Source organism: Erythrolamprus reginae, chromosome 6, assembly GCF_031021105.1.
Source record: "Erythrolamprus reginae isolate rEryReg1 chromosome 6, rEryReg1.hap1, whole genome shotgun sequence".
Classification (NCBI taxonomy): domain Eukaryota; kingdom Metazoa; phylum Chordata; class Lepidosauria; order Squamata; family Dipsadidae; genus Erythrolamprus; species Erythrolamprus reginae.
The window spans coordinates 8,308,784-8,326,431 of record NC_091955.1 but is presented as its reverse complement, the minus strand read 5'-3'; the positions used below and the strand labels follow the sequence as shown (position 1 = coordinate 8,326,431).

Genomic DNA, 17,648 nt, shown 5'->3' with positions numbered 1-17,648 from the left:
TCCGGGCTAACGGGAGGCGGCGCGAGGCCGGGCGCTGGGGACATCTGGGAGGGCGAGGAGGCTGATGGCTGCTGCGCACTCCACTCTCTCTCCGGCTCTCTGTCGCTCTTTCTTTTTCTCTCTGTTGCTGGCGTGGTGAACGAGAGAGAAAGAGAGAGAGAAAAAAAAGGAGGGGAGAGAGAATGAAAGAAAGAAAGCAAGAGAAAGAGAGGGAAAGAAAGCAAGAGAGAGAGAGAGAAAGAAAGGGGGGAAGGAGGGAGAGGGAAAGACATAGAGGGAGGGAAGGAGGGAGAGAGAAAGAGAGCAAAAAAGAGAGGAAGAAAGAAAGAAAGAGGGATGGAGAGAAAGAAGGGAAGGAAGGAAGAGAGAGAAAGAGGGAGGGAGAAATAGAGTGAAATGGAGGAAGAGATATTTTTTTTGTCCAAACTTTTCTGACCGTGACAAAGGCAATACTTCTAAGCCCCTTAGTCTCAGACCATTGCTCAATTGCTCAGAGAGGAATACCATGTCGGCTGCGTTCCCTCCCTCGTGAGTCGGACCCTGTATTACTTGAGTCAGGTCCATGGCTGTCATGGTGGCTATGAACTCCTGTGCCAGTCCAGAGGATTCACCGAGTGACGGCAGGTTGAAGTCCCCCAAGACAATAAGTCTGGGGAACTCCACCGCCAACCCGGCTACCTCCTCGAGCAGCACAGGCAGGGCTTTTGACACGCAGCTGGGAGGCAGGTATGTGAGAAACAAGCCCACCTGAACCCCTAAGTCCAGCTTCATCAAGAGAGACTCGCAACCCGCAATCTCTGGAGCAATGAGTCCACGTAGGCAAAGGCTCTCCCTGGCTATAATAGCCACTCCCCCCCCCCTTCCCTGGGGTCGAGGTTGATGCCATATCTGAAACCCAGCTGGGCAAATTTCAGAGAGAGGAACTCCTCCCTCTGGGCCCAGCCAGGTTTCAGTAATACATGCCAGGTCGGCCTCCTCATCCAGGATTAAATCCCAGATGAGGAGAGCTTTATTTACCACCGACCTGGCATTAAGCAGCAGCAACCTGAGCCCAGGGCCAGAATTACACTCATCACCAGTATCCAAGGTTGAGCTCACAGAGCCAGAACAAGGGATCGTTATTAAGCAATGATCCCTCGTTCCCCTGGAACGGCTAACTCTGTGGCCCCCGCCATATCTGCCTCTCCCCAGCAACACTAGGATATTCTGACCCTCTGTCACCCCAGAGATTAGCGCTCCCTCCCCTCCTGCCTCTCCGGCATCAGGTGGGCCAAATCCGTCATTCATACTATTTCCAATTGTCTCATTCATACCATACTCCCACCTACCCCAACCATCACACTCATACCAATCATTCACTCCATGCACAATATTGTATCTACCCCAATCATCCATTAATTAAAAGACCCCCCAATAATATTAAAAATGAATTAAATTAATAATAGTTAAAAACACTAATAAAATATATCACGATAAATAGGTATAAAATAGAAAGTAGAAAAAATTCATAAATTAGTAATTGATAGTATAAAATCAGATCTTAATTATTAGTTAATCATCAGTCAATCAATCAATACAGGAGTAATATCTTTTGTAGATCTTCTATAAGGTCTTTAAGGTCTTAAAAGGTCTTAAAAACTGCTGTCTTCTACATTCAGTCCACTAGGGGCGCAGATCTTCTATATAGTGCATAGCAATCAGGAGGAGGGGAGGGGGGAGACGACAAACCATGATAGGCAAAGTTAGCATTAGCAATGTCCCTAAACCAATTGGCCATAATGTTCCCGAGCAACCAATTTCATCTTTCTCACCCCCCTCTAATCATTTTTTGTCGTTGTTGTTCCAATGTCCAGCAGGCCCATCAGTCTCCGCAATCTTTCCATCCCACTTTAACCTCCCCTCGACACCAGCAACTCTCACCCACTGGTGCCATGCGGGGGAGCGGGGGGTGGGGGAGCGGGGGGCGGGGGGGGTTGTTGTCCCTGGATGTTCCCCACTTGCAACTCCGCCACTGGCAACAGATCGCTCCCATCTCGGTGTTGGTCTCCACTTCTCTCCATCGCCTCCATTACCCCCTGGCCTCCACCGCCTCGGCGCCGGTCACTCTCACTCACCGGGGTCGAGGGGGGGAGGGAGTCTCAGTTCAACAGTGGCTCCACACTCCACACTCCACACTCCATATTATTCTCGGCTCCTTTTCTCTCTCCGATGTTTGTATTTTGCACCAGGCACCGCCGCCATCTTCCGCGTCTCAGCTGGTCACCTCTTGACGCCGTGATATTTCTCGGTGCCCACAGCACCCCTTGGCCTCCACCGTCTCGGCACCGGCCACTCTCACTCGACGGGGCCGGGTCAGGAGGCACAGCCTGGCAATGGCTCCACGCTTTCTCGACCGCTTTCTTCCCTCCGATGTTTACATCCAGTGTCAGGTACCACCGCCATCTTCCGGGTCTCAGCTGACTACCTCTCCATGCCGCGGTCTCTCTCGGCACCCCTACAGCAGGGCGGAAATACCACGTTTCCAGCCTCAAACTTCAAGATAGGGGACACAGCAGCAGCAGCAGACAGCTTTCGGGGCATTCCATCCTGGATTAACACATTTTCTGATGATATTATGCCGTCGTTTCAGAAGAGCGGCGGACCCACCATCTCCTCACCGCTCGAACCGGAACCGGAAGAGGATTTCCTCACATTGCTTTTGATCTTTCTCCCAACTAACGTCAGATTGTGTCCCCTTGTTCTTGTGTTCACTTTCCTATTAAAAACACTTCCCTCCTGGACCTTATTTAACCCTTTAACATATTTAAATGTTTCGATCATGTCCCCCCTTTTCCTTCTGTCCTCCAGACTCTACAGATTGAGTTCATGAAGTCTTTCCTGATACGTTTTATGCTTAAGACCTTCCACCATTCTTGTAGCCCGTCTTTGCACCCGTTCAATTTTGTCAATATCTTTTTGTAGGCGAGGTCTCCAGAACTGAACACAGTACTCCAAATGTGGTCTCACCAGCGCTCTATATAAGGGGATCACAATCTCCCTCTTCCTGCTTTTTATACCTCTAGCTATGCAGCCAAGCATCCTACTTGCTTTTCCTACTGCCCGACCACACTGCTCACCCATTTTGAGACTGTCAGAAATCACTACCCCTAAATCCTTCTCTTCTGAAGTTTTTGCTAACACAGAACTGCCAATGCAATATAGTACTCAGATTGAGGATTCCTTTTCCCCAAGTACATTATTTTACATTTGGAAACATTAAACTGCAGTTTCCTTTGCTTTGACCATTTATCTAGTAAAGCTAAATCATTTACCATATTACAGACCCCTCCAGGAATATCAACCCTATTGCACACTAGTTTTGAAATGGCGTGTGTAAATGATGTACATTACAAGCAGCCTGTCGTCACTGAATTTCTCACTGTGGAGAAAGAAACTGTTGGGAACATTCACAAACGTTTGTATACAGTTTATGGAGAATTGGCAGTCGACAGAAATACGGTTAGTCGCTGGGCACAGAGGGTGAGGCCATTACAGTTCAGAAATGGCTTCATGACCAGAACAAGAAGAGGTACCAGCAGGGTATCCTCGCCCTTGTGCCTCTCTGGAGGAAGGCCATAGAACGGGATGGAGATTACGTGGAAAACTAGGGAATGTAGAAGAAACACCATTCTTTCTTGTGTGTAAGTTTCATTGTGTTCAATAAATAATTGTTGAAGAAAGAAAATGTGGTGCATTACTTTCTCGGCGACCCTCGTATAAAACTCGGCTTGTGACCCCCGTTCCAAGTTTGTCATTCAAGTTGATAAAGACCAGAGCTAGAACAAGGAAGATGAGTTACAACTACAGTTTATTGATTGATTGATTGATTGATTGATTGATTGATTGATTGATTGATTGGTTGGTTGGTTGGTTGGTTGGTTGGTTGGTTGGTTGATTGATTGATTGATTGATTGTATTTATGCGCTGCTCATTCCAAAACGGACTCAGAGCGGCTAACAACAGTTGTAGTTCAGCCTGAAATGTACGTTGCTGAGTAAAACATTTGTTAAGTGGGCTTTGTCCCATTTTAAGCCTTTTTCTGCCAGAGTTGTTAAAGTGAATCACTGCAGCTGTTCAGTTAGTAAGACGGATGGGTCGTTAACCTTGAACGGTCACTAAATGTATTTATTTATTTATTTATTATTTAGATTTGCATGCCGCCCCTCTCCGCAGACTCGGGGTGGCTCACAGCAAAATACAACAAATCATGACAAATCCAAATAAATTTAAAAGATTTAAAAAGATTTAAAAAGAACCCCATTTACTAACATACACACACACAAACATACCATGCATAAATTAGACATGCCCGGGGGAGGTGTTTCAGTTCCCCCATGCCTGACGACAAAGGTGGGTTTTAAGGAGTTTATGGAAGGCGGGGAGAGTAGGGGCAGCTCTAATCTCTGGGGGGAGTTGGTTCCAGAGAGTCGGGGCCGCCACAGAGAAGGCTCTTCACCTGGGGCCCGCCAACCGACATTGTTTAGATGACGGGACCCGGAGAAGGCCCACTCTGTGGGACCTAATCGGTCGCTGGGATTCGTGCGGCAGAAGGCGGTCTCGGAGATATTCTGGTCCAGTGCCATGAAGGCCTTTAAAGGTCATAACCAACACTTTGAATTGTGACCAGAAACTGATCGGTAACCAATGCAGACTGTGGAGTGTTGGTGTGATATGGGCATATTTAGGGAAGCCCATGATTGCTCTCGCAGCTGCATTCTGCATGATCTGAAGTTTCCGAACACTTTTCAAAGGTAGCCCCATGTAGAGAGCATTACAATAGTCAAACCTCGAGGTGATGAGGATGAACTGTTGTAAGTTGACAACTACCTCTACACAGCTATGTCCCTCCCCCCTTATTCTGAGCAATTCATGTGAAAAAAGGGAATGTAGCTTTCTTTGACGTTCAGGAATCAGTTTGAAAGCTAGAAAATAATCCGGTCAACAGGACACCATTTGGGTCATCAGTTTCCGGTCACAATTCAAAGTGTTGGTTATGACCTATAAAGCCCTTCATGGCACCGGACCAGAATATCTTCGGGACCGCCTTCTGCCGCACGAATCCCAGCGACCGGTTAGGTCCCACAGAGTCGGCCTTCTTCGGGTCCCGTCGACTAAACAATGTCGTCTGGCGGGACCCAGGGGAAGAGCCTTCTCTGTGGTGGCTCCGACCCCCTGGAGCCAGCTCCCCCCTGAGATTAGGATTGCCCCCACCCTCCTTGCCTTTCGTAAACTCCTTAACACCCACCTCTGCTGTCAGTCATGGGGGAACTAAAACATCTCCCCCTTGCCCATGTTGTTTTGCTGTTTGATTGATTGTGTGCTTGTTTTTTATATATATTGGGGTTGCTTTTATGAATTTCTTAACTTAAAATTATAATTGGATTGGTGGGCATTGGATTTGTCACTATGTACTGTTTTTTGCTATTGTTGTGAGCCGCCCCGAGTCTGCGGAGAGGGGCAGCATATAAATCCAATAAATCTAATCTAATCTACTCTCTCTCTCTTAATGCTGGCTCACACAGGGGTCAATGCCCGCCTCTCCTATGCTTTCTTCCCATATTCCCGCTCCTGTCTTTTCACCTAGGCAGGGTGCAAAATCGATGTCCCCTTCCCGAGGCACTGGCGGGTTGAACTGGCTGGAGGGGATTTCATTCTTTCTACTTAGAAAGTTAGAGAGAGGTGGTAGCTGGCGCCCGGGAACGAACGGTCCCTTAGGGTATCCTAGGCTGACAAGTAAGTTGTGCCTTTCGGACTCATAAACGGGGTAGTTGCTTCTGAGCAGCCTGTGTTTAAAAACGCAATCCTCATTGCTGAAGGAATTCTAAAGGAGACACAAACACAACGTACAGACAAAAGACAAACCAAAAGTTAAAACAAAGGTGGAAACCAGCTGCATATTTAGCGAATATTATGTTCTTTCTCCATCTTTAGGATATTTATTTTATTTTATTTATTTATTTATTGGATTTGTATGCCGCCCCTCTCCAGAGACTCGGGGTGGCTAACAGCAATAATATAACAGCATATAATAATAATCCAATACTAAAAACAGTTAAAAACCCATTATTATAAAAATCTAACTTACATACAAACATACCATGCATAAAATTGTAAAGGCCTAAGGGGAAAGAGTATCTCAATTCCCCCATGCCTGGCGGCAGAGGTAGGTTTTAAGCAGCTTACGAAAGGCAAGGAGGGTGGGAGCAATTCTAATCTCCGGGGGGAACTGGTTCCAGAGGGCCAGGGCCACCACAGAGAAGGCTCTTCCCCTGGGTCCCGCCAAGCAATATTGTTTAGTTGATGGGACCTGGAAAAGACCCACTCTGTGGGACCTAACTGGTCGCAGGCAGCAGAAGGCGGTCCCTGAGATAATCTGGTCCGGTGCCATGAAGGGCTTTATAGGTCATAACCAACACTTTGAATTGTGACCGGAAACTGATTGGCAATCAATGCAGACTGCGGAGTGTTGGTGTAACATGGGCATACCTGGGGAAGCCCATGATTGCTCTCGCACGATCTGAAGTTTCCGAACACGCTTCAAAGGTAGCCCCATGTAGAGAGCATTACAGTAGTCGAGCCTCGAGGGAATGAGCGACTGTGTGCAGTGACTCCCGGTCCAAATAGGGTGGCAACTGGTGCAACAGGTGAACCTGGGCAAACGCCCCCCCTCGCCACAGCTGAAAGGTGTTTCTCTAATGTGAGCTGTGGATCGAGGAGGACGCCCAATTAATATTTGGACTTCAAATCCCAGAAATCTTCAAGTTGCCAAGGTTGGGAAACACTGCTTTAGAGCCTGGGAAGGGTGAAACATGAGCCTACTGGGCCAACCAGAAATTGGGAAACAGGCCATTTCCGGCCTGCAGAGGCCCTCCAGGTAAGTGAGGGAGGCTGTTTTTGCCCTCCCCGGGCATTGAATTATGGGTGTGGGCACTCGCGCATGCATGATAGTGCATGCCCATGCTCTTTCGGCATCCGAGGGAAAAAAAAGGTTTGCCATCACTGTACTAGACCATTTGAACTCTATAGCACATGTTCTTCAAGGTTTGCCTATACTAGGAAAGAAATCAAATAATTCAAAATGAATATTAGGACTCACCGATCCAACGAGTATTCCCAATCTGCGCATACAAAGGTAGCGGTTGGTCTTCACACCAACGATCTCTACATAGCCTGGCCTTACAGGTGTGATTTTCAAAGCAGCTGGAAGCAAACGGGTTAAATATTAGAGAGCTCTTCATACATATTATTATTATTATTATTATTATTATTATTATTATTATTATTATTATTTATTGGATTTTTATGCCGCCCCTCTCCGTAGACTTAAGATACATATCTTAAGCCAGAAATAGCAGCCTCCCATAACCGAATACTATTATCTGATGCCTCCCTACCACATCTGCTGGACGTTTGTTCCAAGGATCTACTACTCTTTCAGTAAAATAATATTTTCTCATGTTGCTTTTGATCTTTCCCCCAACTAACTTCAGATTGTGTCCCCTTGTTCTTGTGTTCACTTTCCTATTAAAAACACTTCCCTCCTGAACCTTATTTGACCCTTTGACATATTTAAATGTTTCAATCATGTCCCCCCTTTCCCTTCTGTCCTCCAGACTATAAAGATTGAGTTCATGAAGTCTTTCCTGATACGTTTTGTGCTTAAGACCTTCCACCATTCTTGTAGCCTGTCTTTGGACCCGTTCAATTTTGTCAATATCTTTTTGTAGGTGAGGTCTCCAGAACTGAACACAGTATTCCAAATGTGGTCTCACCAGCGCTATATATAGCGGGATCATAATCTCCCTCTTCCTGCTTGTTATACCTCTAGCTATGCAGCCAAGCATCCTACTTGCTTTTCCTACTGCCCAACCACACTGCTCACCCATTTTGAGACTGTGAGAAATCACTACCCCTAAATCCTTCTCTTCTGAAGTTTTTGCTAACACAGAACTGCCAATGCAATACTCAGATTGAGGATTCCTTTTCCCCAAGTGCATTATTTTACATTTGGAAACATTAAACTGCAGTTTCCATTGCTTTGACCATTTATCTAGTAAAGCTAAATCATTTACCATATTACAGACCCCTCCAGGAATATCAACCCTGTTGCACACTTTAGAGTCATCGGCAAATAGGCAAACCTTCCCTACCAAACCCATTTCCCCACAGTTTTTAGTACTGGTACAATTAATTTTCTTCCTTTCCTTCTCAAACATATTCCACATTATACCATTATACACCCACAATTTGCTGTCTTCTTTAACAGGCCATTTATTTACCCATTTTTAAATATTAGCTTACTTCATTTTAGAACAGAACAGAATAGAATATAAATTCTTTATTGGCCAAGTGTGATTGGACACACAAGGGATTTATCTTTGGTGCAGGTGCTTTTCAGTGGACATAAAAGAAAAGATACATTTTATGGTACAGATTTACCCTATTTCCTTTTTTTTCAATTTTATATTTAAATATATTTTACTGTTTATAACATTCATCATCTTGTATCTATTTTCAGTTTAACATACAGAAGAAAACCATTTTTTCCATAGATAACAACCAAAGATTTTTAGTACTAGTACAATTCTATTAAATCCTATTTACATCTACCCGTACAAAACCTAGTTTTCTTCCTCCTTACTTAATCTTCCCTTTTTAAAACCATTATCTCTTGGTCTCTCCAGCATTCCATTTTGTATTAATTTTCTGATTATCCTTTTATCTCTTTCTTGGCTTCATTTTTCCATTTTTTTAAAAAATATCTGCATTGTGTCTTTACCTCTGAACCTTTCTAATCACCTTTCCATAGACAGAAACATAAAAACATAGAAGACTGACGGCAGAAAAAGACCTCATGATCCATCTAGTCTGCCCTTATACTGAGGAAGCTAGCCTGAGATATACATTCATATGTAGTGCTAGCCCAAATTCTGCATTTCTTAAGCCTTGACCTATAGAAACATAGAAGTCTGATGGCAGAAAAAGACCTCATGGTCCACCTAGTCTGCCCTTATACTATTTTCTGTATTTTATCTTAGGATGGAGATATGTTTATCCCAGGCATGTTTAAATTCAGTTACTGTGGATTTATCTACCACGTCTGCTGGAAGTTTGTTCCAAGGATCTACTACTCTTTCAGTCAAATAATATTTTCTCATGTTGCTTTTGATCTTTCCCCCAACTAACTTCAGATTCTGTCCCCTTGTTCTTGTGTTCACTTTCCTATTAAAAATACTTCCCTCCTGGACCTTATTTAACCCTTTAATATATTTAAATGTTTCGATCATGTCCCCCCTTTTCCTTCTGTCCTCCAGACTATACAGATTGAGTTCATGAAGTCTTTCCTGATACGTTTTATGCTTAAGACCTTCCACCATTCTTGTAGCCCGTCTTTGGACCCGTTCAATTTTGTCAATATCTTTTTGTAGGTGAGGTCTCCAGAACTGAACACAGTATTCCAAATGTGGTCTCACCAGCATTCTATATAGCGGGATCATAATCTCCCTCTTCCTGCTTGTTATACCTCTAGCTATGCAGCCAAGCATCCTACGTGCTTTCCCTACCGCCTGACTGCACTGTTCACCCATTTTGAGACTGTCAGAAACCTATGCCCCACATATATAGTTATGCTTGATATTTAGAGTACAAAAAGTACATTTTGTGTTTATAATCTATGCCTTGCATCTGGTAGAACATAGCTGTGCTACAGGAAAAGGACATGGCTTTGATGGTGCAGAGGTGGATCTGACACCTGCTCTCAAGGCACATAGCTTCATGCATGAACCCACATACTAACCGCAAGTTCCTTTTTGTTGTACATTCTGCACCTTCTACATTGTATAACCCTTTTTTAACTTTCTGTATAAGGAAACGTTGACAACTAGTATCTGATTGGCTGATATTGCGTGTTCTTTGTATTCCTTTGGAAATGTATAAAGAGCCCTGAAAAACAATCCACGTTGTTCAGACATTACTTTTGTATCTTCTGAACCTGATGCATGCATCAAATAAACCTGGGAATCTCAATCTCCTTGTGGTCTCTTCTCCCTTATTGGCAACAACTCGTTCTTTTTCCTGCTACAATACTATTTTTTTGTATTTTATCTTAGGATGGATCTATGTTTATCCCAGGCATGTTTAAATTCAGTTACTGTGGATTTACCAACCACGCCTGCTGGAAGTTTGTTCCAAGGATCTACTAGATTCTCTCTGTGTGTCCCGCTCCAGAATTTTTCTTCTTTTCTTCTTGTTATTTCCCTCTTCACCTTTTATCTGTTTCAAATTTTTTTGGAAAGCATTTTGCCTTTGCTTTAGAGCAGTGTTTCCCAACCTTGGCAACTTGAAGATAACTAGGCTTCAACTCCCAGAATTCCTCAGCCAGCATTCACTGGCTGGGGAATTCTGGGAGTTGAAGTCCAGGTATCTTCAAGTTGCCAAGGTTGGGAAACACTGCTTTAGAGGACCTTCTAAAGACATTGCTCCGTCAAATCTTTAAAAGACCTCTTCGCCATGCGCTCTTTCTCTCTCTCTCTCTCTCTCTCTCTCTCTCTCTCTCTCTTGCTTTCTCTCTTCCTCCTTTGCCTCTCTCTTATCCTACCTTTGCACACACCTCTCCCAGTAAATCTATCTCCACTACTTCCCACCTGAGTGGAGACAGCTACTACTTCCCAACAATAAAGACGTTGCGCCTTGCTAACCTAACACTAAGGAGACAAAAATTTATTTATTTATTTTATTTATTTATTTATTTATTATTTAGATTTGTATGCCGCCCCTCTCCACAGACTCGGGGCGGCTCACAACAAAGTGAAAAAACAATGTACAACAAATCTAAATGACTGTTTAAAAATATTTAAAAGACCCCATTTTCTAAACACACATGCATACAAACATACCATGCATAAATTGTAGCAGCCTAGGGGGAAAGAATATCTCAGTTCCCCCATGCCTGACGGCAGAGGTGGGTTTTAAGAAGCTTACGAAAGGCGAGGAGGGTGGGGGCAATTCTAATCTCCGGGGGGAGTTGGTTCCAGAGGGCCGGGGCCGCCACAGAGAAGGCTCTTCCCCTGGGGCCCACCAACCGACATTGTTTAGTTGACGGGACCCGGAGAAGGCCCACTCTGTGGGACCTAATCGGTCGCTGGGATTCGTGCGGCAGCAGGCAGTCTCGGAGATATTCTGGTCCAGTGCCATGAAGGGCTTTAAAGGTCATAACCAAAAATCCCGTTAGACTCACTAATCGGTGGAACGGTTGCCCCCAGAAGTCGTGGGATTGCTCCAACCCTGGAGACTTTTAAGAAGAGATTCATTTCATTTCATTTTATTGGATTTGTATGCCGCCCCTCTCCTTAGACTCGGGGCGGCTAACAACAGTAATAAAAACAACGTGCGACAATCCAATACTAAAGAAGCTAAAAACCCTTATTTTAAAAAACCAATCATACATACAAACGTACCATACATAAATTGTGGAAGCCGAGGGGGAAAGATTATCTTAGTTCCCCCATGCCTGACGACAAAGGTGGGTTTTAAGAAGCTTGTGAAAGGCAAGAAGGGTGGGGGCTATTCTAATCTCTGGGAGGAGTTGGTTCCAGAGGGCCGGGGCCGCCACAGAGAAGGCTCTTCCCCTGGGTCCAGCCAAACGACATTGTTTAGTTGACGGCCAACTCTGTGGGACTTAATTGGTTGCTGGGATTCGTGCGGCAGAAGGCGGCCCCGGAGATAACCATTTGTCTGATATGGTCTAAGGCAGTGATGGTGAACCTATGGCACGGGTACCACAGGTGGTATGTGGAGCCATAGCTGCTGGCACGTGAGCTGTTACCCTAGCTCAGCTCCAATGGGCAGGTGTGTGCCAGCCAGCTGATTTTTGGCTCACATAGAAGCTCTGGGAGGGTGTTTTTGGCTTCCAGAGAGCCTCATGGCAGATGGGAGAAGGTGTCTTTACCCTTCCCTGGCTCCAGGGAAGCCATTGGAGCCTGGGGAGGGTGAAACACAAGCCTACTGGGCCCACCAGAAGTTGAGAAACAGGCCATTTCCAGCCTGGGGTGGTGGAGGAAGCTGTTTTCGCCCACCTCAGGCATTGAGTTATGGGTGTGGGCACTTGCACATTCATGGCACCAGACCAGATTATCTCAGGGACCGCCTTCTGCTGCACGACTCCCAGCGACCTGTTAGGTCCCACAGAGTGGGTCTTCTCCGGGTCCCATCAACTAAACAATGTCGCTTGACGGGACCCAGGGGAAGAGCCTTCTCTGTGGCGGCCCCGACCCTCTGGAACCAACTCCCCCCAGAGATTAGAATTGCTCCCACCCTCCTTGCCTTTCGTAAGCTTCTTAAAACCCACCTCTGCCGCCAGGCATGGGGGAATTGAGATACTCTTTCGCCCTAAGCCTTTACAATTTTATGCATGGTATGTCTGTATGTATGTTTGGTTTTACAATAGGGGTTTTTAACTGTTTATATTGGATTGTCATATGCTGTTTAGTACTCTTGTTAGCCGCCCCGAGTCTACGGAGAGGGGCGGCATACAAATCCAATAAAATAAAATCAAAATAAAATCAAATTTCAGCACCCGAGGAAAAAAAGGTTCACCATCACCGGTCTAAGGTTTCCTGCCTGAGCGTGGGTTCATACTAGAAGACTTCTGAGGTCCCTTTCAACTCCGTTATTGAATTCCTACCTCTTCCATTCAGTGTTCCCTCTAATTTTTGGGGTGGGTGGGAAGAAAAGTATACTGTCTGAGCGGCAGTCCCTTTGGGACTGGGTGGCACAGAAATAATAAACAAACAAACAAAAAACCCACCCTGTTTTGCCTCAAAGAATTTCAAAATAAAATACTGTACTGTGTGTCTATAACAGTGAGCTCATAATAGGGCAACTCTATCAATATCAAAATGCCACTTAAATAGTTGAGCTAGTTTCAAACTAGATTTTGATTTTCTTTCTCTTTTCCTCCCTCTCTTTTTTCTATCTGTTTCTCTCTCTTCCTCTCTTCCTCTCTCTCTCTCCTTCCCTCTCACTCTTTCCCTCTCGGCTTCTGGGCAGGTTTGGAAAACTCTGAGTTGATGATGATTTTTAAGTGAGCGATTGCTCACTGCTCAGCTTAGAGGGAACTATGCTTCCATTCCTACTTCACCAGCCAACTCCACCAGCGACTTACTGTATCCAGTTTGGGATGGGCTGCTGTCTACGCGTCCGTTGGAATTTATCTGCAGGTAGACATTCGTAAAGTTTCTGACGGTGGTGAGGTGCACCACATCCTCACTGTTGCTCGAGATTGGGGAGGCGACTGTAGGTGCCCAGCTGCAGGCAGCCAGAGGCAGCAGAAGTCTGAGGGCGAAGACAAGCGCTCGAGTTGGGATGGAGTGCATGATGCTCACTTGGCTTGGAAGATGCAGGACCCCAAAGGCGATCTTGGTTCTTCTCCTTTGCTGACTACTCACCATGGCTGGGCTCCTTTGGCCCTGGCTTTATGCAGGAGGACTGCAGGGTGGTCGAAGGGTGGGCGGGTGAACGGAAGAGACACCCACTTCCAAAACCATCAAATCATGAAAGAACAAGTGGTGGTTCTTACTCCAACGCTCTGCAGTTGCTACTGAGAATTAAACCGTTTGTGAACTTCCTGGTCACCGTGTGTTTTACCTGTAAAACTATTTGTCCTGATGCAAATCATTGATGCCTTCTGATCCTTGTGGCCATTAGATTTGTACCGAGATAGGTCTGTCATGAGACATAGTCCATTTTTTTTTTAAAAAAAGTTTTTATTTACAAATATAAAATGAATACATAAAAGATGTGTAATGACAATTGACAGTTAAAACATGGCACATTACATATGCAGTATTCGTGTGTTTGGACGATAGGCCAAAATATAAAAACAAAACAATCAATGAACATACAAACTTACAAAGAAGAGAAAGGGAAAAAAAGATAGGTCTGTCATAAGACATAGTCCATTTTTTAAAAAAAAGTTTTTATTTACAAATATAACATGAATACATAAAAGATGTATAATGACAATTGACAGTTAAAACGTGGCACATTACATATGCAGTATTCGTGTGTTTGGACCAGCGGTCCCCAAACTACGGCCCGTGGGCCACATGCGGCCCACTGAGGCCATTTATCCGGCCCGCCAGTGAGTGACAAGAACACAGGGAAAAGAGAGAGAGAAAGAAAGAAAAGGGAAAGAGAGGGAGGGAAGGAGAAGTGGAAAGGAATGAAGGAGGGAAGGAAGGAAGGAGAAATGGAGGGAACAAGGAAGAAAGGAAGGAAGGGAGAATGAAATGAATGGAGGGGCAGAGGAAAGAAGGACTGTTTTGGCGGAGGGTAATTTTTTTAAATTTTTCTCTCAACATACATTCAAACAACACAGTGTACCATCTAATTTTCCATGAATAAAATGCAGTGTTTTGTTAGTAACTAATGTCAATCATCAAAAAAGATGCAAAAGTTTTTTTTCCTAATTTTGTCATCCAGTTACATTCATTTTCTTTTAATTAAACTTCCTCCTTAACGTTCCTTCAAAAAGTGCAACACCAATTATATTTCTAACTTATTAGCCATTATGCCAAAGTGCTTCCTTATTTCTGTATACATTTTTCATAAGCCAAGAAAACCTTGCATAGCCAATCAGATGTCAACAAAAGAAAATTAAAAACAAAACATAAACATATATGAATTTCAGACCATCTCCCCCCTCTAAATAGTATGTTCCCATTTTGTTTTTTACTTTAAAACAAGGTATGTGCAGTGTGCATAGGAATTTGTTCATAGGTTTTTTTTATAGTCCGGCCCTACAACAGTCCAAGGGACAGTGAACTGACCCCCTGTGTAAAAAGTTTGGGGACCCCTGGTTTGGACGATAGGCCAAAATATAAAAACAAAACAATCAATGAACATACAAACTTACAAAGAAGAGAAAGAAGAAAAAAGATAGGTCTGTCATAAGACATAGTCCATTATTGATGGAGGTAGTCGCAAAGGTGCTTTTTCAAGAGGTAACTGGACTTTCTTGCTTTGCTACTCCTGAAAAAACACCCTTAGGACAACCTGACCTGACATTCACAAAGAGAACATGTCAAATACACAAATCTTCAGGCTGTCTACGAACATTCAAACACAGTGATACCTCATCTTACAAACCCCTCGTCATACAAACTTTTCGAGATACAAATCCGGGGTTTAAGATTTTTTTGACTCTTCGTACAAACTATTTTCACCTTACAAACCCACCGCTGCCACTGGGATGCCCCGCCTCCGGACCTTCCGTTGCCAGTGAAGCACCCGTTTTTGCGCTGCTGGGATTCCCCTGAGGCTCCCCTCCATGGGAAACCCCACCTCTGGACTTCCGTGTTTTTGTGATGCTGCAGGGGAATCCCAGCAGCGCAAAAATGGGTGCTTTGCTGGCAATGGAAGTCCAGAGGTGGGGTTTCCCAGCGAGGGGAGCCTCAGTGAAATCACAGCATTGCAAAAACACAGAGGTCTGGAGGTGGGGTTTCGAGGACTTTGGTGTTTTTGCGATGCTGCAATTTCACTGAGGCTCCCTTCGCTGGGAAACCCCACCTCCGGACTTCCATTGCCAGCGAAGCGCTCATTTTTGCGATGCTGGGATTCCCCTGCTGGGATTCCCCTGCAACATTGCAAAAACACAGAAGTCCAGAGGTGGGGTTTCCATGGAGGGGAGCCTCAGGGGAATCCCAGCAGCGCAAAAATGGGCACTTCAGCTGGCAAAAGGGGTGAATTTTGGGCTTGCACGCATTAATCACTTTTTCATTGATTCCTATGGGAAACATTGTTTCGTCTTACAAACTATTCACCTTAAGAACCTCGTCCCAGAACCAATTAAGTTTGTAAGACAAGGTATCACTGTATTAGTTTATGGCTATCATGGTTGAGATGTGGTATCACAGACATGTCAAAGACGAACCAAACCTGTCGGATATCTGGAGAAAGTGCCATTACATCAATCACGCTCTTTTTCTCCACCTCTTTTCCAATGTCAGGGGCTTCCTGATTTGGAGGAAGGGTCCTGAGATGGACCAGAAGGAGAATCAAACTTTGACTTTCAAAATCTCTCTTTTCCTAGATAGAAAATAAATACCTCCAAATAGCCTTTCTTTTGCATCGGCTGTTGACTCTAATTTCAGATCTGGGTTGTCTTGGGTTTATTTCTGCTTATGTCTTATTTCCTTTAATACAGTTTTTTATGACAAAATGTGGAAGCTGCAATAATCCTACTGGGACATCAGACAAAATGTTTGTAATTAGAAGAAGAAAATGTTTTTTTCAAGAGTCATTTCACCTGGGCTTCATGCTCTGGCTATGTGGACATTTCCTTTTTCCAGTTAAGAAAATGTGCTGTGAACCAGAGGGATCTTCTGGCTCTAGTTCTGGTTCTGATTCAGGGACTGGATGAATAGTTAAGAAGTCTGGAAAATTATCCTTCTGCTGAATATTGAGGTGCACAGCACTGCCCCCTACACAAAGGTGGAAAACATCTTGAGTGGCAATAGAAGCAATAGGACACACCCCTTACTGACCTCTTAGGAATCTGGATAGGTCAACCGTAGATAATCTAAGGGTAAAATGTTGGGGGTTTGGGGATGACACTACGGAGTCCGGTAATGAGTTCCATGCTTCGACAACTCGGTTACTAAAGTCATATTTTTTACAGTCAAGTTTGGAGCAGTTAATATTAAGTTTAAATCTGTCGTGTGCTCTTGTGTTGTTGTGGTTGAAGCTGAAGTAGTCGCCGTATTGTTAAGCGATACGCTGTAAATTGATTCATGTGATTAAACATGATCTAAGTATTGCCCACAAGATTATATGCTGCAACGTCCTGCCTGTCAGCGTCTACTTCAGCTTCAACCACAACACAAAAGCACACAATAGATTTAAACTTAATATTAACCGCTCCAAACTTGACTGTAAAAAATATGACTTCAGTAACCGAGTTGTTGAAGCGTGGAACTCATTACCGGACTCCATAGTGTCATCCCCAAACCCCCAACACTTTACCCTTGGATTATCCACAGTTGACCTATCTAGATTCCTAAGAGGTCAGTAAGGGGCGAGTACAAGAGCACTAGAGTGCCTTCCATCCCCTGTCCTATTGCTCTCCTATATCTCCTATATCTTTCTTCTATTCCTATATCTCTTCTTCTATTCTTTCATTGATATGTTCTATTCCTATATCTTCTTTTCTATTATTTCTTAGATGTATTTTACTATGAGTATCTCCTCTATAACTTTCATCATGTATTTTACTATGTGTGTGTGTGTGTGTGTGTGTGTGTGTGTGTGTGTATATATATATATATATATATGTGTGTGTGTGTGTGTGTGTGTGTGTGTGTGTGTGTGTGTTTTTGTAGATTTTCACAGGTACAGGTATGACATTCTTGGTATATTCGGGTTTCTTCCCGTGTAGGATTTTGAAATTTCTGGCGACGTTTCGATGAGGTCCCACTCATCATCTTCAGGCTGGTGTTTCTGTCCTTGTTCTAAGGTGAACACCTTAGAACACCTTGTTTGCCTTAGAACACCTTGTTCGCCTTAGAACAAGGACAGAAACACCAGCCTGAAGATGATCAGTGGGACCTCAT

At 44.3% G+C, this 17,648-nt stretch overlaps 1 protein-coding gene across 1 annotated transcript in view; it reads right to left on the bottom strand.

Moving 5' to 3' along the window:
* LOC139168926 (collagen alpha-1(I) chain-like) overlaps window positions 1–17,648 on the bottom strand; it is a 77,905-nt gene that overhangs the window by 47,535 nt on the left and 12,722 nt on the right. The window contains exons 5-9 of the mRNA XM_070754704.1: window positions 16,346–16,520; window positions 15,976–16,072; window positions 13,485–13,570; window positions 13,202–13,344; window positions 7,136–7,239 (exon numbers count right to left, since the gene is read on the bottom strand). Coding sequence (XP_070610805.1) covers window positions 7,136–7,239; window positions 13,202–13,344; window positions 13,485–13,570; window positions 15,976–16,072; window positions 16,346–16,520 — 605 coding nt within the window. The remainder of the gene's footprint in view (window positions 1–7,135; window positions 7,240–13,201; window positions 13,345–13,484; window positions 13,571–15,975; window positions 16,073–16,345; window positions 16,521–17,648) is intronic.